The 21,344-nt window shown below is 41.1% G+C and overlaps 1 protein-coding gene across 1 annotated transcript in view; it reads left to right on the top strand.

The window, feature by feature from the left end:
- The first annotated feature begins 379 nt into the window (after positions 1-379).
- rock2a (rho-associated, coiled-coil containing protein kinase 2a) overlaps positions 380-21,344 on the top strand; it is a 39,456-nt gene continuing 18,491 nt past the window's right edge. The window contains exons 1-10 of the mRNA XM_033642427.2: positions 380-1,256; positions 16,705-16,786; positions 16,895-16,995; positions 17,084-17,221; positions 17,448-17,708; positions 18,868-19,012; positions 19,192-19,330; positions 19,661-19,752; positions 19,972-20,131; positions 20,251-20,305. Of these exons, the coding sequence (XP_033498318.1) occupies positions 1,158-1,256; positions 16,705-16,786; positions 16,895-16,995; positions 17,084-17,221; positions 17,448-17,708; positions 18,868-19,012; positions 19,192-19,330; positions 19,661-19,752; positions 19,972-20,131; positions 20,251-20,305 (1,272 nt within the window). The 5' untranslated portion in view covers positions 380-1,157. The remainder of the gene's footprint in view (positions 1,257-16,704; positions 16,787-16,894; positions 16,996-17,083; positions 17,222-17,447; positions 17,709-18,867; positions 19,013-19,191; positions 19,331-19,660; positions 19,753-19,971; positions 20,132-20,250; positions 20,306-21,344) is intronic.

The following is a 21,344-nucleotide window of genomic DNA, read 5'->3' as shown; positions in this document are numbered from 1 at the left end:
AGAAAAATAAATACATGAATGAGCAGAACCAAAGAGTTTAAAAGTAAAGTGCACCATGCCTCATGGAAATATAGCAATGGTGGACAGGTTGATCTTAGGCCTGGAAAAACTGGGGTCTTTCCTCCAAATCCCAAGGGCACACTCATATACTGAAATTAACTTTATTTTGGAAAATGTACTTATAGGGTCCAATTTGATAAGTCTGTTTGAATATAACAAGCTCTATTTAAGGCATTATAATGTGTGCTAGCTAATTATTTGTTTTAAAATAGCTAGAATGTATAAACAAGTCCAGGACAGACACATACAGAGAGGTAGAGGTGCATGGGGACGGGACAGGTGGCTTATGGGTAACGGAGTCCTCGCTGTGTTGATGTCAGGGGGAGGGGAGGCTCCAGACTCAGTAAGTGTGTGTCGGTGTGTGGATGTCAGTGTACGGTGGAAAATTCAGCCGCTGGAGGACTTTTCTCTCCGAGTAAAACTACTTATTTCTGCGAATAAAGCCAATGACGAGGACAAGACGAGGAGGACACAGGCGAAAATGCGAGAAGAAATCCAGGAAGAGAGTGTGTGCTTATTAAAAATTCAGCGCGGGAGAACAGACATTATCGCCCCTTCAGATGACTTGTGGCAGCACCGAGGATAAACTCCGACACTAACGGGCTTCAAACATCACTGAATGGGGTGAGACGAAGCGGAGTTTTATCTGAAGAGCGACTCCAAAGCATTTCCAAGCGGCCAAAAAGCAAAAGGGAAGGGGAGGAGAGGGGGGCAAAGAAAACGCCCTGCTGCCTGTTGCTGGTATCTCCACATTCAAACTTTATCGCCGAGTTGGAAAAATGCATCGTTCACTTAACGGGAGGTGATGATTCAAGTGTGACGTTATCTTTATTAGCCGGACGCCAAACAGCTAGCTAACTGAGGGCCCGCTTCACTGGGCAAGTTTTGGGTGTCTCTGCTTTGGGGATATTTTCTCTTCATTGTGCACACTATTCCTGTTGGAAGCGATTTGGGTGGGCTGAGAGCCCAAGGCTGCTCCGCTAGGCCCACGGCCATTAGCCAGGAACAAAGAGGTTTCACATGTAAACTCAAACAGTTTTGGGGAAAAGCTCCTCATATTTTTTTTGCTCAACTTTTAACCCACCGACGCTGCAGCCATGTCTAACGGCGCGGAGAGGAGGATGGAAAGCCGGCTGAAGAAGCTGGAGGACATGATCAGAGAGCCCAGATCCCCCATAAACCTGGAAAGTTTGCTGGTAAGTCAAGTGGGATACACCTCGTAGATTATTAATGATGCCATGTTGTCTATTCGCTGCAACACTAGACACGTATGCACACACTTCATGCTGTTAACACACATATATATCTGTTCATTCCCAAATTGTATCCTGCTACTGTTAGCATTGTTTTTACATCAGGCAAACTGTGGTGCTATTATATCCTCTCATCTCCACCATTTATAGTCTGCATTGTTTCCATTCTGTCCTGAAATCATACCTTTCCATAATACCTTTTTATTTTAGAAAAAGCTGTGAAAACAAGAGCCTCATGGTGGACATACTGTAGGCCTGATTAATAGTTAAGACTGAGTGCAGACAGTGCAGTTTGGGGCTCTGTGAAGCGTGTCTACAGATTAGGATTAACTCATGGAGAATGTCCCACTCGGTGTGTTTATGGAGACTAATATTTCCGGCCAAAAGTCCCTCTTGGGCAACAGTTGGGCCCACCAGACCAGGGTTGTCCCACAACCCACCAGATCCACACACCTATTCTGGTCTTCCTGTACTAAAAAGGTATGTTGTTTACCAGTTTCAGATAAGAGGGTCTCCTTGAAACCAGTATGATTCATCTTGTGCTTCATTCCCAGCTAAATATGAACTGTGTAATCATCCTAAAAAAGCAACACTGTAGGACTTGCTATCTTTGGCATGATCAAGCAATTAGATGTAAACATTATGAATCAAAATTCCTTTTAATATACATACACATATGTCAAACTAAACCCTGCCATTGCATGCCCTGAACTGTCAGCTCAGTAAATTGTCCTTATACTCAATCTCTAAATGAAGTGCAGACTGATTTCCATTTGCATACAGCACGTGAATCATACCAATTCCACTTTAATATGTTTCTGTCTTGCTTCCCACATAGATTTCTGGGAAGTGAGCTGGTGCATTTCCATCACTGTTTCGTCTGAGTTGACGTAGTTAGAAGTTGTGAGATTTATCATAGATTTTTCTGTTGTGAAGCAGCAAACTCTCATGTCCCTGTGTTTACACTTGCAAGACTGAGTCACCTTTGTTTATCCAACAGAATTTAAAACATTTTCTCGCCAATTAAATTAATCGCCAACTAATTTGAGTAATTTTTAAGGGAAAAAAAGTCAAAATTCTCTCATTGCAGCTTCTTAAATGTGAATATTTTCTAGTTTCTGTACTTCTCTATGACATTAACAGAAATGATCTTTGGGTATTGGACAAAATGAGACATTATAGGACATCATCTTGGGCTCTGGGAAACACTGAATACATTTTTCATCATCTTTGGACATTTTATAGAACAAACAACTTATCAATTAATTTAAAAAATAATCAACAGTAATTGTCAGTTGCAGCCTTTGTCTGATATAGTCTGATTATCAGCTCATTAATACACCAGTTCCGTTAATGAATGTTGAGCATTATACAAAGTCAAAATAGAGTATCAGTAGTTGAAATTTCCTGTACTGATACAATCTGATCATGTCATGATACAGAGATGAAGGGAAATTATTGTCCCCTTTTGCAAACAGCAGAAGATGGAGCTTTCTGTTGGAGACTAAAAGTTTATTATTTGGCAAAGGAAACTTTGCAGTGGAGATAAGACTCCAATTGTAATTCTCTGAACTGGGTCTGCCGAAGAAGTATAAAGGGTGTACCCCTTGAGAGATGCTTTTGGCCAGTTTTGTGATGACCTCAAGTTGCCTAAGGCAGTGGAAAAATACTCTCATTATACCAGTGTATAGCATGCCATTGGGCTGAAATAGGAAAGGAAAAGACCCAAATAAATTCTGGTTTTGGTTGTGGTCCACAGGAACTTAGATATCTGAGCCTGAGTGAAAGCGCTTTGATTGCTCGGACCAGAGAAAGTTGGAGTCACTAATGTTTGGTCGTGTCCAGTGTCACCCGCTGTATAATGTATGGATAGGAGGACATCGTTTTCAAATCCTCACCTCCAACTGTGATTCAGAGTCAGCGCTGTGTCACCAAAGTACCCACTGTTGCTGTAAAGTTTGGTGGTGGTGTTTTTAAATTTATGGGACCCCTAACTCGACCTGACAGAGGGCAAACACACTGTTGGGTCTATCTTAAAAAGCATCACCTCACCCCTTTTAATGGGCCCCATCCAGCTTGGGGCCCGCTGTACGTACCCTCCCCTGCTCTCCCTCACACTACTTGAGACACTCCTGGCCTGCTCCCTCTTCCCTTAAAACATTTAGCAGAATACTTGCTCGAACACTGGTGCTGTTTACTTCCTGCACGCGAGCCGGAGAGATAGAGGTGTTGAGTGTTTGAGACAAAAGTTGAGTGGGAAGCATGCGTAGGAGAGAGCAGGCTGCAGTTTTCCATTTTTAGCAGCCTTGGAGCTGTCGCAGAGATCAAGAAGTTTTGCTGCTCAGTGCTCACGGTGGGATTCAAACACACAGTCACGCACACACAAACACTAAACGCTCAGAAATGTCCTTTTTTGCAGGTGGGATAAAAACATGCATACTTAAAGTGCCTTGATAATTGCTCACAGGCTCATATTCAGTAAACAGTGAATCACACATCCCCCTGCTATTGTGGCATAGCAACAGCAAATGGAAAAAAAAAATCAGAAGAAGCTGCTTGTTGACTATTATATAGCCCCCCAAATAACAGCTTTGTGAAAGAATCTCAGCAATTAACATCAGGTTTTTACTTCTCAGTTGACTTAAAGTTAGACGTATTAAGGGCTTGCCAGGGAGCCGTGGGCTCAGTACCCTGAGGATACGGAAAGCTGACAGTGAGGAATCTGCAGCATCTGTCAAGTAAACTCTGTGACCTTCCTGTAAAGAAATCTGACCCATTATAAACTGGGATATACAGTATTGTACTCTGACATTATATTTAGTCAGCAGAGATTCTTCTGTAAACAATTTTGAACACTAAAGTCACACTTGCTTCCAAAAAAAGAACAGCAAAAATCACATAAATGGTGCTTTAACGGTGCCATCCAAACTGTAAAATCACTATATTGCCCCTATCAGCATTCGATCAAATGTAACCTCAAGTCTCAGCAACCTTCCCCTTTGTGCAAACTGTAGTGATCGTTATTTGGCAGCACACCACTGCTGACTAAAGTGCTGGAGTTAACTCAGCAGCTCCAGGTACAGGGAGTGATTGTTGAGGACAAGCAAAAGAAAGGGCATTTCTTGAGATAAAGAAAAAATATGGACACTTGATTGCAAGTCGCATAAGTTGCCTTTCTGCCGTCCTAAAGGAAATGACCTCATTGAGTAAATAGTTGGCAGCTATATATGGGACTCAAAGTCCCTGCGAATGACTGCACTTTCCCCTTTCACTTTTCAGCCTTATCTCTTTTTCTCTGGCTCTGCTTCTCTCTCAGCCTGCAGCTCAGCCCCTCCCGTCAGGCTTGTTAAACACACTGCAGGTATTTTAACTGTAGCTCCAGTCCAAAGCCCTTTGATACAGCTGCAGACCTGGTACCACCAGATAACTTAGTACACAGCACTTAAGAGTGAACGATATGAGATATGGATTGCTAAGAGTTTGTCTGATGTCTTCCAGATCATCTCCTGGGGCAGTCCCTGGGTGTTACTCAGCATTAGGTGACCATAACGTTTAATAACATAATGCAGTTTTTTTTTTTTATCAAATTTTGTTCCTTCCATCCATTTCCATCCATATATTCTCAGTTTGTTCATTTCTCCAACTTATCTCCCATCTATCACTCTTCTCATCCAGCATCTCCTGTCTCCCTTTTTCTTAACCTCTGTCCTTTTCCATTTCTCCTATCATTTCTCTGCCCACACTGGAGTTTCTTCCTTGATTGTGGCGCTCTCCAGGGAGGTGGGGAAACCCCTGTGTGTCTTTTTCTCTGTCTTTACCCTGATAGTCAACCTGAGTGTTCGCTCTGTCTCTGGAGTGCAGTTGGGTTGCTCTCAGGCAAGCAGCAGCAGCAGTCCCGGCTTCAATGTGCTAGCTGGATAGAAACACTGCCTTATAAGGCACTGGGGACGGTGGCCCCGGCCAATTTTTTTTTTCTGCAAAACAAGCCAGTCTCTCTGCTCCACACCTCCTCTGGTGAGACGGCCGGGCCTCTCCACAGTCTTTTTTTGGTTTTTGCTCCACTCCAGTGAAGAAGACCCAGCGTCTTCCGGGTGTGCAGGCCCTCAGTGGTCTTGAAATGTCACACTTCACTTCAGCTATGTATCATCTGGTCTTCTTTAGTGGTCAGAACAAAGTAACATTATCGGGTTTTCCCTGTTTTTTGAAGCCATAGATGGCCCACCAGATGTTTTTCTAAACATCTATGATTTGCTTTGTGCCACGGCTTTAACTTAAACTATTAGTACTTCTATTTCACTTATTTATTGTCTTCCCATACAAAGTAATTTTAAGATTTGTGGTCTCAAAGGAATAGTTTGACATTTTAGGAATGTGCTTACTCGCTTTCTCGCCAAAGAGTTAGATGAGAAGCATGATACCACTCTCATGTCTGTACGTTTAATCTGTAGCTACAGCTTAGCTTAGCGCAAAGACTGGAAACGAGGGGAAACCCCTAGCCTGGCTCTGACTGAAGGAAACAAAATCCACCTACTAGCACCTCTAAAGCTCACTAATTATCTTATTATGTATTGTTTGTTTAATCCATATACAAGACAGAATTGTTTTATGAAAGGTTATGTGTGAATGTTATTCGGCCATATGACTTCCTGGAGTCTCTACTGGTTGCCTGGCAACCTCACTCTGACGACAGGACTTTAAGGAAACTGTAAAAGAAGGAGGGGACATTCAAATTTTGCATTCGTGCCACTTCTGTTGATGTTAATGGGGCAGACACAACAAGTCCCACTATAACCCGTCATATCTGTGCTATTTCACCTTTGACTGAAAAATTCTTCCGCACAAAACAAACACACCAAATAACTGGAAGTTGACTGATGTATTTTACCGGAATGTGCACGTTCATTTTCCTTGCTTTTGGTCTTAAACCAGATCATAGCTCTGTCCAGCAGCTGCATAAAGCTCAATTCAAGTCCATTTGGTCTGAGATAGCTACATTGTGATGCGTGACCAAACAAGGCAGGTGTGATCAATTATCCCTGACCAGACTGCAATTATAACCAGATCAATTTATTAATGGCTCAAATTAGAACAGGCTGGACTCAATGATATGGCCCATCAGAATCAGGCAAATATCCTGAAGCCAAACTACGACTTCACCATATGTTATAATGCCTTGTACTTTTGCCTCGGTGATTTACATTCATACGAATCATCTTGCCTATGTTATTAGCTAGTCAGGCTTGCAAAAAAAGTGCAGATGCCATCTTAGTTTACTGATGAACAAAGTAGGAAAGCACCAGTAAACATCCAGATTTATAGAGGCATATACATTTGTCAGTTAGCGCCACCCCCTGACGATAATAGGAAACATTATTGAGAGAGCTGGCTAACATTCCTGATTATTATTATTAAATATCATTAACCGTTTGGTGGTTGGTTATTTATTGATAATTAAATACATGTACAGTGCTACCTCTTGTCAAAAGGAATTTCACCCTTGGCACCAATGTCTATTCACTGGACACACATTGACGTAATGACTCTTCCTTCTTTTATAGTTTCCTTGTAAGACTTCAGGAAGTTATTGTGCCTGGCCAAGAAATAGTCTGGTGCATCATCCCCCATAAAACCACAACATGTCCTTTTACACTTTGACTTTTGTAGAGACGAAACAGACAACATACAAAGTTAGTAACAGATCTGTAGTGTGTTACATTTTGGTGTTTGTACATTTGTATTTGTGTAGATGTCACTTATTTTGGATTTGGGACCCTAAATTTGTTTCTCAACATCACTGTATTCCTTGTTTTGATTTTTTTGTCTGTTTTTTTGTGGGGAGTTGTTGATCTCCCAGCTGCTGTGAAACATCAGACAGCTGTTTTGCTGTTTGCCTAAGACTAATTTCTTATTGGCAGGTACATTATGTCAAAATTACTTTAAAAGTAATGTGTTTGTAACAAAAAATGACAGTGACTGATAAGTCTTGAGTCTTATTATTTTGCTTTAAAAGGCAAAAGGGTTTCCCCAGCCTACTGTAAAGTATTTATCACAAAGAGGCAGAGAGGCACATAGATAAATATACACATACTTAACAACACATTATATAATACCGTGGACAAATAGAACAAGACATGATCAGGTCCAAGATCCACCTTACAGGGATGTGAGGAGGAATGCAGAAAATGAGGAAGAGCTTAGTCCCCAGATATGAATGGTTATGCTGTGTGTCCAGAGAAAAATAACATATTGCTTCAACTCAGAGTATGAGTACTACTATGACTATGCTACAACATAGTTCCCCATCTGCTTTTATGATAAACCTTTAGATGAACTGCTGCAAATCTCATTCATTCCCATAATCTGACATTTGGACTTGAAGCAAAGCTGGAATGGGATGTCTTGATGTGTTTACAGCTGTATGGTTCTCATGTGAAAGGAAATGTATACACCCTAAGATTTGTCTTAATCTGGTGGATCTTCTTGTCTAGACATAAAGACCGTGGCAGAGATAATTTGGCTGTGCATACAACGGTGCATCCAGAAGCGATGTATCTTGCGAATACAAATAAATCAAACAGCACCCGGGCTCTAATCTTAGTGCATAGTTTCTGGATTTCACAGCTCTCATGGAAGATTTTGACTTTTAAAGAACTTTCACTTTCCACACTGATCAAAGTGACAAGTGAACCAAGTTATTCAAAGCACGCATGCGGTTGACAGTGGCTGAGTGCACAAATGTTGTTGAATTCTGTTGTCGGCTTGTGCGAAATCTTCACCCTGTTGTGTGAATGTTAAAGAGTTTGATACCTGAGTCTTAATGTATTTTTAGTTTTAAATGAGGGTGTGAGTGAGCAGAGAGGAGAAGAGAACAGGAGTCTCCCACGCACAATACATAACCCATCCATCTGGCCACAGAGTTATCATTCCATCACAACGTGCTGTAGAAACACAACCTCCCACACATGTACACGCACTTTCTCTCACGCACACGCTTGCATATGCACAGGCTTGGTTACTCATGACCACACATTTGCATTCATTTTCACAAGCAAACACGTTATTCACTTGATCTTAGCAACACACAAGCTGCATTGTGTGCAACCAGCAGCAACGATAGAAAAATACAACACATTAGCAAAGGACTACGGACTGCCAGTGCATTCATGCAGCTTTTACTTCCTTTAAGAAACCCAGACAAGAGGGTTTGAATGTGTGTGTGGTAGGGCTTTAGTCCAGTGGTGTTTTAGCGTTGGAGCTGGCAGTTATAATTCAAATAGTTTGTGTGCTGATACTAAAAATATTTATGTACAAATTAAAGCACGTTCATGCCAGAGTGTTGAAACTGAAACCCTCAATTGAAACCCAGCCTAATGACGCTGTTCTAATGTTACTGGCTTTTTATTGCAAATTGGTCCACTATATCTGTTAAGTGGCAGGGAAACTGAGGTCACTTACTGCCTTAGATAAAGAGCTGTGTGACAAAAACAGCTTTTTTAAAAATAAACAAATATGGATGGAAGTATTTTAAGCACAAATTCACTGGTTACAGCTTCTTAAAAGCGAATATGTCTGTTTTTTTTATTCTCTTTACTCTTAGACATTGCTGTACCACTTCCAGGTAGACAACTGGCAATCGATGTCAGTTGCAGAGATACGTCATTTCCGGCCATTTAAGGAGATATAGTTAAAAATGGTGGTCCAACCTCTCTGACATTTTTTGCTGTCCTTATTTTCTGTACTGTGTTGCTTTGCTTGCGTCTGTGATAACACCAAATCTACTGGCACAGAAGATAAGCAATCTACTGCTGGTGACGAGGGCGACCATGTGTTCTAAAATCACTGTTTTTGCCAGTGGAGTCTGGTAGCTTTGAGATAATGGCTTCAGTTCCCCGCCGTAAAGGACTGTCTGACAGCAAGGTAAAGCGGTGAAAAAATTCTGAATATGACAGAAACATAAATTGGTATTGATTTTTTTTTTTTTTTTTTTCCTTAAAGGTGGGTCTTTTTTAGGTGGCTAAAAACTAACCAAATGAGGCAGAGTGTACTCAGCTGCATTTTATGTAATGGACACAGGGCCTTTCTACCCCGGAAGTAATTGTAAACAAACACTGTGATTTGGTCTATAGTAAACGGATGTTCTTTGGGTTTGGACTGTTGGTCAGACAAAAGAAGATATTTTAAGATGTCGTCATGGGATCTTGGAACTTGTGATGGGCAGTTTTTTGTTTTTGTTTTTACTGACGATTAATGGAGAAAATAAACTCTTGACCCTCTTGGCTTATGATGCCCCTTAAAACAAGATCTACCAGTGACCCTTCATCACAGGCTATTGACACGGCGAGTTATGAGCACTTCAAGAGTAAAGAGAGAAACCTTATTTTTCCTTTTCAAATTGTTGCCTAAGAAGGACCTTTCAGATGCTGAATGGGGTAAAAGTATCCAGTATTTTGTGAGAAAAATACTTGTTTATCTTTGTTATCTCTTTAATCTTCTTGGGAACCACTGAATTAGTCGACAATGAAATTGTTAGTAGCAGCTGATATACCACAGAAATCCTAGGTTGCCTGATTTAAGAGAACATTAGATAACAATATAGTTGGTTTGCATTTGGAAACAAACCCCTCTCCTTATTTATCACGCCTCCTTTTTTGTAAATGGAACATTAAGAGCATTTAGATAGCAGAGTTTAAGATTAACACACAGCAGGACGTTATGTACATGTAGTTCTCTCTTTGCTATGTATTTTTCCTGGCACATTCCTCAGTATGCTTTATAATAACGCACGGGTGCCAAAACTGCGCAGGGCACAGGAGCATGGGACAGAAATCTGTCAAATGCAAGAGTAAGACATACTCTTGTTATTCCCTGTGGAGACATTAGCTGTGCTGTTTGTGAGCCTCTGCAAGATTCTTGCCGTTGTGTCTTTCTTGGAGAGTTTACGGGCCCTGCCTGGCACGGTCCCCTCACTCTGCCCAGCCCACCGTTTATCCCCACAACTATTTTTAAAACGGCTGGAATTCAATCAAAACATTAACTTTCTGCTCAATCCTTTTAAAGCCGCAGCAGTGCTGCTTGTTTTCTGTTCCACATGCCGAGTGATGAGATGGGTATGTGGGGAGGAAGAGGGTTTTTTGGGGTGGGGGGAATAACTGTAAATTGAGCAGGGACAGTTTGTGAAGTGGGAGGCTTTGAATAGTTGAGTTATTCCTCTTTGTGTTTAGCTCCTTTCAGGTTAACATCATCACATTCCTGACTGGTGGATCCACGTGGCTTTTTATAGGGTGATAAAGAGGAGCAGGTGAAGGGAGAGCGACAGCTCCGTAATGTCAACAGCAGGTTGGGTAAATAAAATAGAAAAGAATAGAAAGTGCTGAAACAGTGTGCTTATAAAACTCCCGCCTGCTGCTTCTCTGCAGCTTCAACTTGTCTTGACTCTTTGTATTTTGCAGGAGTTGCTAGGCAACCAGCAATAACCCATTGGCTGGATTACAGTATAGCAGAGATAAAATGCTCAAGTGCTATCTAATAGATACAAAACAACTCCTACTGATAAGACTAACTGGATGGATAATACTCCTATCAGCCCAGGAAGACATTACTGTAAGCCTGTCACTGTAAGTTGTATAGGGAAGTGTCCTGTATATCAAGCTCGGGTATAGGAGCTGACATCATTGCTTGTAATTATTTAGATGTATTGTTCCAAAAAAAAAGCTTTCCCCCAGATGTAAGTGAAGCCAGCATTACTGCGGATGAGGACAGGAGGATCTATGTGTGTCTGGAACAGGTCCAGATCAGTCAGATGCATTAAAGTTTAAATTGTTGATCCAGCTTTACACTTCCCCAGACACTTGTCAGTTATTTAATATTTATAAATAGCCGCTTCAGCTGAGTAGCCGAGAAATGTCCTCCAGAGTCTTGTTGGCATTTTTTACAGTAACGCTAATGGAGGCAAATTGGAAGAGCTGCGTGCAGCCATTTCTCTTGTGGTACTCCAACTCACTAAACGGCTTATTATGTATGACCTGCAGGGTCTCTGCAAATCAGGATGTTTCAAAATATCTACTAAAGCACTGAAATAAAGCATTTTAAAGGGGAATGCCACTCATTTTTAAAAGCAAAATATGACATCAGAAGCCACAAACAGGCCTCGCTGACGTCTCTCTGCCTTCTTCTTCTTGTGCAGTATGCCAACAGGAAAAGCTTTTTTTTCCTCATAAAGATCCACTAACATAATTCCACGTCTTCATTTGCCATCACCAGGGCAACATGTATTTATTTATTTATCCTTCCTCCACACTTGATTCATTTTGTTTAATGGGGAGATGTAGAAATGACAGAGTGAGGAATTATATGTCACCAAGAGGTCCGGTTTGTAGATAGGGAATGTTTGCTACATGCCTGTAGCGAGTCCAAGCGTTGCAACAGAGTGTTTACTTTGTATTCCTCGTGGCGACTGTCGACGGACAACGTTTGTCGTCTTTTTCATGTCCAAAGTTGGAAATCTGTGAAACTGAATCCCCTCTGCCTTAGAGTCTTTCTGCTTTGAACACTGTGGTACAGAGCACCAACTTCCTCCACATGCCATGCTGGTTTGTTGTTGTTTTTGGAGTGCAGCACCTCCGACCTTAGCAGTGTTACAGAACAGTGTGTACATGATTAATTATTAATGAATTATTGTGATGAGCAGTGACCTTTTCCTCACAAAACGCTTAAGTCTTCTGAACTATTTAGTGACACTTGATCTGTTTTTGCTCTGAAAGTGCTTTGTTTCCATTCACGGCCTCGGATAGAAAGGTGCATAAGCTCCACATGTGAACCGTCCCAACTGTGTCAGGCTGTCCTGCCTCTGTGAATGATCAAACTTTCTGCCTGCGATCACAGAGCTGAGGGACCAAACGGCACGTTTTACTACTGAAAGAAGGCAGCGGCCCTGTTTGTTCACTTTAAGACGCCTGGCCCATGTGGTGGTTTCATGGTTTGCTTATTTGCCTCTGAGAAATCAGCTCGGCCAAGCAGATAATTACGATAACATTCATTTTTAGAAATTTTATTTGCCAAACTAAGCATACTTGATTTTCACCAGCATCTAATGGATTTCAGCCCGTGGTTTGGATGGGATCACAAGTTGCTAGGAAACGAAATGATAACAGCAGTAAATCAATTACTTAATAAATACACAAGCGTTCATTTGTCATAAAAGCACAGATCTACATGAACGTTCAAGGTTAACTGTTAAAATTAAACATTGGAAACTAAATGCATGATTTATCTGAGGCCTGTAGCATTATGAAAATGATATCTTTCATATCTGAGCTATGTAATTGCTGCCTGATGCTCAGTGACTGGTTCCCCTCCTGCTTTTTAGATACTGTGCAACAGCCAGTCAAGATATAATATATGGCAACATGTTTAACAGACTTTAACATCATGCCATAAAAGCACACACTCTAGAAAAAGGGACAAAGTGAATAAATAATAACATGTAGAAAACTGGAAACGGTAAATCACCTGTGGTTACTGTAGCTATTTGTTTCCTCTCTCCTGTAGCTTGACGCAACCACAGTGTTTCAGTAATGTAGCGACTACAGCTTACCGCAGTGACACGCATAGACATCGTGAACCTGCAGGGCCTACGCCCCAAATCAGTTAACGAGTTTCAAGAAATGATTGGATGCTGATGTCAGCTGAGGCTGTTGCAGATGTTTTGGCAAGTAAAGTGTGTGTCTAAACACATACGACAGGTAATGTCTTGGATGCATTGTATACATGGTCATACCTTCAGCTGCCGTGCATGTGTGAATTAAATTTTTGGCTGCAGACGAATGCAGAGCAGCAGTAGCAGAGAATGCTGCCTCAGAGGAAATGACTTGCACACAGGGACTGGCTTCATGACACAGTGAAATTATCTGCCAGCCCTGGGGTGGGGTGGATCATTTCCTGTATTGCTGTGCTCGTAGGGAGATCCTCGTGCGTGTATGTGTACGTGCGCACACACCCGGCAACCCCACTCCACCCCCCAGCGTGTGTATTTTTTTCCCTTAAATAGTAGTTTTGTGTGAGGTCAGTCCTTTAATGGGGAAGTGAAATAGAGATGATGAAACAGAGTGTGCAGCTCGTTGTAGACTGGCTGCAGCCGAGTGGAGAACGATGGAGAGAGCAGGAGGAGAGGCAGATAAGACATAGGGAGAGCAGCAGAAAAGGGCAAAAGAAAAAAGAAGAGGGGGAAATGAATACATAGGACATGAGGGAAACACAACACAGATTGTGCCATCCTGTCTACTACTGTAATGATGGGAGAGCAAGAAGAGGAAGGAAGACGACAAGTTTGAAAGAAACCAGTTTAGACCACTGGGTCAGAGTGGGGTTCTTGTGTTCTCTGTTATAACATTTGGCTTGGTCCAATGTTTCAAACAGCTCCTCATTGACCGTTAAGGAATGCGTGGCTGACAAAAGTTGATAGATGACTTCCTTATTGTAACACACTGTAACAATTATGGGTTTACATCAGTCTGTCTTTTGCTTATTTAATAGTTTCCCTACATTGCCCTGGGTCAAAATATATCCATTATCAGATGACTGAATGCTACACATAGTTAGCTTGTGTTCTGTTGACCAAAGATGCTGCTGCAGTCCAGTTTTAAGCTTCTGGTTCTGTTCGGGCTGCTGCGACGCTGCTCACAGAGTGGAGTTTAAAGCCATATCACAATGAGATGACAGTTTATCAGACAAGTCAGTAATACAACAGAATCTATCAGTGAATAATATTGTTAGTTAAAAGATTAGAATAGAGTTTAAAAAGACATATAAAGCTCTACTTTTCCTCTAACTTCCAATCTTTAATATTTATATCCTTCACTTGCTCATTTTATTTTTCTTTTCATTTATTTTTGTGTTTTTTTTTATCATGGCACACATTTAATCATGTATTTAAATACAATCCAAAATGCAGCAATCCAATTTCCTTTTTGTCACCTCATTTCTGATTTTCCTCCCACATGTCCATGTATGTCCAGAGCGGTGATTGGTAGAGAGTGTGGTGTGTATATGTGTGGTATTGCCTGTGTCCGTGTCTGTGTAACAACAGTAAGGCTTTGGAGAAATTACCATTTGTATATCAGTTAGTCATGCCCTGTTACCTTAAATTTAAAGAAAACTTTGCTTTTCTTTCATGCCATCATGTAAAACGGCAAACACAGATTATTTATTGATATGGGGACCACTTTAACATCAGCAAAACTATATCAAAACATCAATTTACAAACTCACACACCCGGCCAGTATAATTCAAGCCTCATTTGTCCAGTCGTGTGCTCAGTACTGCCCAAACACATGCATTTTTTGCTAAAACCTTTCTGTTTAAAACTCAACAGAAAATGAAATTTACCTATGCTTTCTTCAAAGTCACACACCAATATGATGTTTTTCGAGAAGTATATATATATATATATATATATATATGACAGAATAAATGAGACTTGCACTAAACTGCACGAGTTGTGTCAGAGTTTGTGTATGGATTTTTTGATATAGTTTTGTTGTTGTGAAAGTGTTCCCCAATCAGTCAATAAACTACTATGTTCGCTGTATTCCATGGAGGCATGTGAGAAAAACAAAAGTTTTCTCCACAAATTCAAAGAAACACGGCATGACAGACTGATATGCAAATGGTCATTTTGTAGGTGAAGTACTCCCTTAAGCTAACTCTACTGGGAGATTCACACATACCATGCTATAACATCATCATCTTCTTCAAGTTCTTGTCTCTTGTGTTCATCGAGGATTTCAATAAAATATGTCTTGGACTTATTCAATAATGAATTCACAGTATTATTTGTTACTGAGTTCATTTATTTTTTCTCAGTTATTCTTTGACTACATTATGTCTGCTGTGGGGTACCACAATATGATACCTGAGATCCTAATGCAGATACTGGCATCAGGAAAAGATGCGATGAGATAAGATAAGATAATCCTGTATTCATCCCACAGCAGGGAAATTTGCATAATGGCAAATAGATACCTTTTTAAAATGCAGGTGGACCAAGAATTTGCTGTATTGGATAGTTGGTATAGTTGAACAGTACCAGGGAATTATTTCACAAGCTTATGTGTTGATTAATAACGTCATGCTGTCATGTTTCTTGGTAATTTCTTGTGTTAAACATGTGGGAAGTTCTTTGAGAGCTATGAATGTGGTTTTTAATGCAGTGGCTACACACAGTGCGGAGGTGACTTCATCTTCCTGAGACAGACTGCTTTCAAACGGTCACAGAAACAGAGCGTTCATCGTTTGTCAGCAGATGAATCTCACTGACATTGACATAATCAAGTAGGTTGCTTCTGATGAAGAAATGAGTCATCCTGCTTCTGTCTGTCTGTCTGTCTGTCTCTGTCTCTCTCTGTCTCTGTCTCTCCCTCTCTCTCTCTTGAGGAACAAAGCCATTAGTTAAAACAATTTCCTTTGCGTGTAGTTGCTGTTTATGTATTCAGTCCGTCAAGTTGATCACTGTTGAATGAAACGCTGGGGCAGTGCTGTTTGTTTTATTCAGACTCACTGGGTCTGGCAGTGATGTGTAACTGTTATTGTTCTGTGCAGTGGTGAGAAAATATACAGAAAATAAACTCTCCTTAGAAATGCATTCAGTCTTGAGTCATGTTAAGTTTGATTGTAGGCCTGCTGCTGTTTGAGGCCCCATCAGTGCTGCACTCCACTGCCTTTATTGGGTAGAATATGTGTGTGCCAGTTGGTTTTGCTTCGTGTTTTGCTCAGTGTTGTGGTCATGAAGCGTCAAAGTCAAGTATGACACAGAGGGCATGACACATTTCCTCCATAGCTGGGTGATATCAGATGTTCACGATGCAGAATTATTAATACATTTTGTCCAGGATTTAGACTAAATGATTGGAATCTAACAGTAAATATTTTTGACAATTACACCATCTCATACAGCCCCTCTTGTGTGCAAATGAATGCAGATGAATGGAGGAAACACCTCATGGTTTGTCACCGAGAAGTTGTCGTGTTTTAATTGCAACACAATGACTTGCAGTATGATGTAATCTTTTACGATCAACACACTCGTCTATGCCAAGAATGTGTTGTAACTTGTGTTTACCGTGTACTTGGAAAAAGCAAAAAGAGCAGCTGGGGTGATAACACACAATCTGAACTAATGTTTTTCCTCTTGGTGCAGCACGACATAGTTTCACTCTTTATGTGGTGTCACTCAGAGGTGAAAGATGGACACACAAGGTCATGCTTCAAACTGTTAATTGTCCAATATATACAGTACATGCGTGATAGTGATGTGACCCATTCTAACTGCTTCATCAGTGTCGTTTCTGTCAGTCATGACAGTTGGTTAATGGTTCTCTCTCTTTCTCTGTGTAGGACTCCATCAACGCCTTGGTCTTAGACTTGGACTACCCTGCACTACGCAAGAACAAAAACATCGAAACCTTCTTAAACAGATGTACGCAGTGTTTGTGTGCCAGTGAGGATGTGGGAGCGGAAGATGATAGATATCTGTTACTAAATTCACAACATTATTAATGGGATTCTTTGCTCTCCTCATACTCAGATGAGAAAGTCATAGGACAGACTCGAGACCTCCAGATGAAGTCTGAAGACTTTGACAGAGTTAAAGTCATTGGTCGAGGGGCATTCGGTGAAGTCCAGCTAGTGAGTATTGGTTTTCATTTTCAGCTGTCACTGACAAGGCTTCTGTTGAGTGATAAAATCTGATTAACTGGATTTCACCTTCATTCAGGTCCGACATAAAGCCTCTCAGAAGGTCTATGCCATGAAACTATTGAGCAAATTTGAGATGCTCAAGCGCTCTGACTCAGCTTTCTTCTGGGAAGAGAGGGACATTATGGCCTTTGCCAACAGTCCCTGGGTTGTGCAGGTATGACTATTATTTACTACTCAGCTTCTCATTGTTTTTTCTAGTGCTTTTACAGTTATATTTTCGTACCGATTGTTACATTTTACAGGACATCCTTTATGTTCATTTATTATTCAAATAACGTAGCAATCTCACAAAAATCCATACAGCTATGGCAAATAAATTGGTGCTAATTGTCATACTATAGCCACCTTTAGTAATCAGAGCTTGTTTTTGGGTCCTTCAGTTGTGCTGTGCCTTCCAAGATGAGCACTACCTCTACATGGTGATGGAGTACATGCCGGGAGGTGACCTGGTCAACCTCACCAGCACCTACGACGTGCCGGAGAAATGGGCCAAGTTCTACACAGCAGAGGTGGTGATGGCCCTGGATGCCATCCACTCCATGGGCTTCATCCATCGGGACGTCAAGCCGGACAACATGCTGCTGGACAGACACGGACACCTCAAACTAGCCGACTTTGGCACATGCATGAAGATGGATTCTGTGAGTTGTATCCCAGCATTGAAATTCAGTACAGCTGCATGCTGTGTTTCTGAGAAGTTGCTCTGCCACCAGTTTGTTTCTTTTACTGTCACATGAATACATTTTTACCTCATATTACAGGCAAGGAATGCAGATAACACAGTGCTGTTGAGCTGCGATCACAAGTTTATAGACATTGGCTGGTCCCATAAATCTATTGAACTTAACTCTTAGTACATGATAATGCTGCTTGATGGTGAACTGTGATGATAGGTTCTTGAATTCTCATCCTGTGTGTATCAACCTTGTTGAAGTTCTCCATATAAAATGTGCCATGTATGGCATGAGTAACAGGAGTCAACAAGAGTAAGGGCCCTAATTTATTTCAAGAACAAAAATTGTCTAAGAACTTAAATCAGCCCTCATAGTATTCAGTTGTACATTTGAGATTTTGGACTGAAGGGTTTCTCAGTTAGAGAGCAGGCTGTGTTTTCTCCTGACACATCTCATAAACTGGTACTTTTAGATTTATATGTATCTATTGTCTTTAAGGAACAATAAACCCCAAATTAAAAACACATATTTTTCCTCCCACCTGTTACGCTGTTTATCTGATTGGTTGTTGTGAGTTGCTGAGTGTTGGAGATACTGGCTGTGGAGATGTCTGCCTACTCTTGAATATAATGGAACTAGATGGGCACACACAGAGGCGTCCCCCCGTGATAAAAATAAACAAATCGCCCACTGCGTGCATCTACTCATAGACGAGAGGCTTGTGTTAGCGCTAGAACCATGTAAACATTAGCTTGTTCAGTGGTGCTAGGTGAGCTAGCAGTAGATCCATGCCTTCTTGTGCACGGTGATATCATTGGCACTTGTAGTTCAGTAGAAAGAAAATAGTTCCTACATGAAACTGCTCACAACAAGGTCTGTGGATTATCTTGAATAACTGGGTCATGATTTCTAGAAAGAGACATTGCTGTTGAGTTTTCCAGATTTTGTTTCTGGACCTGCCATCTAGTTCCATTATATTGGAGAGAAGGCAGACATCTCTACAGCTGATATTTCCAACACTTAGCAACTCACACCAAAACAGAAAAACATATCAAGGGTTATTATGTCGAAACATACAGTACTTGTAAGATTTTGAAGAATATTGCTTCCTGGATTTGTGTTGCAGACTGGCATGGTGCACTGTGATACAGCTGTCGGGACTCCAGACTACATCTCTCCGGAGGTGCTGAAATCCCAGGGAGGAGATGGGTATTATGGGAGAGAGTGTGACTGGTGGTCTGTAGGGGTCTTCATCTTCGAGATGCTTGTCGGTCAGTAAATTTAACGGAATTTTACAAAACCAGAGTCAGTATGTTTGCATTTTAAGGGATGGTAATTCTAGTCTTGCACTTATAATGTCATGTTACAATCATCTCAGTATGTTAAACAACCGTCTATTCCAGTATTCCAGTGCAGTTTATTGTAGCTAACTTGCTGTAATTGCTGTTAGGTGACACGCCATTCTACGCCGACTCTCTGGTGGGAACCTACAGTAAGATCATGGACCACAAAAACTCCCTCAACTTCCCCGATGATGTGGAGATCTCCAAAGATGCCAGGAATATCATCTGTGCCTTCCTGACTGACAGGTAGAAAGAGATACAGTCTCTCACATTTTGAAGGTGTTGATGGCGGTGACGCCAGCAGGGAGCACGGGGTTACTTTTCATCTAGAGCGATACTCAGACATTACATAACATGTTGATGCTGTACACAGCAAACATATGTATAGCTCTGGTTTAGTTTGTGGTGCTTTAGGCCAAAGGAAATTAAGTGTATTTTGCTCTGGCTTTAATTTGTTCACTTCTAAAGACTCTCAGAAAAGAATATGTATCATATGGTCATGTTTGCCTTTTGCTACAGAGCACAAAGGTACATTTAGACATCGCTCTACAACTCATTCACTCTCTTTGTTTTGAGGGAGGTGCGATTGGGCAGAAATGGCGTGGAGGAAATCAAGCGGCACCCTTTCTTCAAGAACGACCAGTGGACCTTCGACACCATCAGAGACTGTTAGTATCACCACGGCTCATCAAGCAGCTTCACCTGAGCAAATCAGACAAAACTTTAACCTCACTCAAACTCAGAACTAGAATTATTTACAACAGCTGCTGTATCGGAGTACAAGATAAAGGATTTATTAGTCTGAAACTCAGACTTTTGTTTACACAGGACTTCCTTTTTCCAGCAATTCACACTTGCTTTTCCCTCCTCTCTCTCTCCCTCCTCAGCGGTTGCCCCTGTGGTCCCAGAGCTGAGCAGTGACATAGACACCAGTAACTTTGATGAGATTGAAGACGACAAAGGCGATGTAGAAACTTTCCCCACACCTAAAGCCTTTGTTGGAAACCAGTTACCCTTTGTTGGTTTCACTTACTTCAAAGAAGACCAGTAAGTCATCTGGGTTTTTTTAGCCGTATTGTGTAATTTCAGGGACCTCAGCACTCAGAGAGATTTGTCCTTGGCTATGATCTTGACTTGGTGTTGATTTGTCCGTTGCCTCTCTTCAGGTTACTAAACGCTTCCAACAATATCTCGGTGGCTCACGATAATTCGAAAGGAGAGGTGGGTTCTTTCACATCCACGCACAGCAACTGCACCTTGAGCAACTCCAGTAACATCATCTGTCCCAAGCTTCTCAGGAAATGAATAAGCCAGATGTCAGTTTACACGACCACACAGGCCTGTTGACATTGTGATCAATCCAGCTTCACACCATAAGAGGTTAAGGATTAGGATGGAAATGAGTCAGAAAAGGATTTATATTTCTAAACCCATGATTTATTTGTACTTTGTTGGAATTTCAGTGTTCTTAGTCACACAGAAATACTTAAGCAGCTATTAGTGTTAGTGGCTGACTTAAAAGCTAATCTCTTATTGACTTCAGTCCTGACTGAGCAGTCTAATCAATGAACTACCACTTTCGAAGAACACAAAGGCCCATGTTTTATTTTCAATTTAACGTCCCTTGTCGATACACTGTCACTGCAAAACTGGCTTTGTTAATAATATGATGTATGGGACTCAAACATTTTAATTCACTCTCAAAGTTTTCAGCTTTATAAGATTGGCAAAAAGTATTTTTTTCTTCATTGTATAATCACCTAAAAAATTTGAATTTTTGTGTTTTTGTTACCTTAGAATGAGACATTAATATCTATAGAGGGACATCGTCCACAGTCTGCCATGTTGCACCGCTGTGTTTCTGCAGTAGCCCAGAGCGGACAAACCAAACACTGGCTCTAGAAAGGGCCATTTGATATTCATGTTTTTGTGGCAGCCCCTCTGCACTGAGCAGTGTCGTTAAAAACACTAATTTTTTTAATGTGAAACTGCTTCTTTTAGTGGTTTAACTGGCTCACTTCGTCAGTTTGTTTTAAAGAGGGCGAGACCTCTGCGGCTAATTCGACTCCCACTAAAAATTACAGTGTAAATATCAATATTATATCGATTCTTTGGACAACAATACTATATTCGCAGATATTACGAATTCTGCCACGATACAATTTCTATTTGATGGGATTTAAGGGCCTGCCATCGATATGAGATGATGTTATATGCCCATTTAACACAATCTGTTACGGAAGACGCTGCCACCCATTTT

This window comes from Epinephelus lanceolatus, chromosome 15 (assembly GCF_041903045.1).
Source record: "Epinephelus lanceolatus isolate andai-2023 chromosome 15, ASM4190304v1, whole genome shotgun sequence".
In the NCBI taxonomy this organism is placed as follows: domain Eukaryota; kingdom Metazoa; phylum Chordata; class Actinopteri; order Perciformes; family Serranidae; genus Epinephelus; species Epinephelus lanceolatus.
This window is presented reverse-complemented; position numbering and strand designations above follow the sequence as displayed.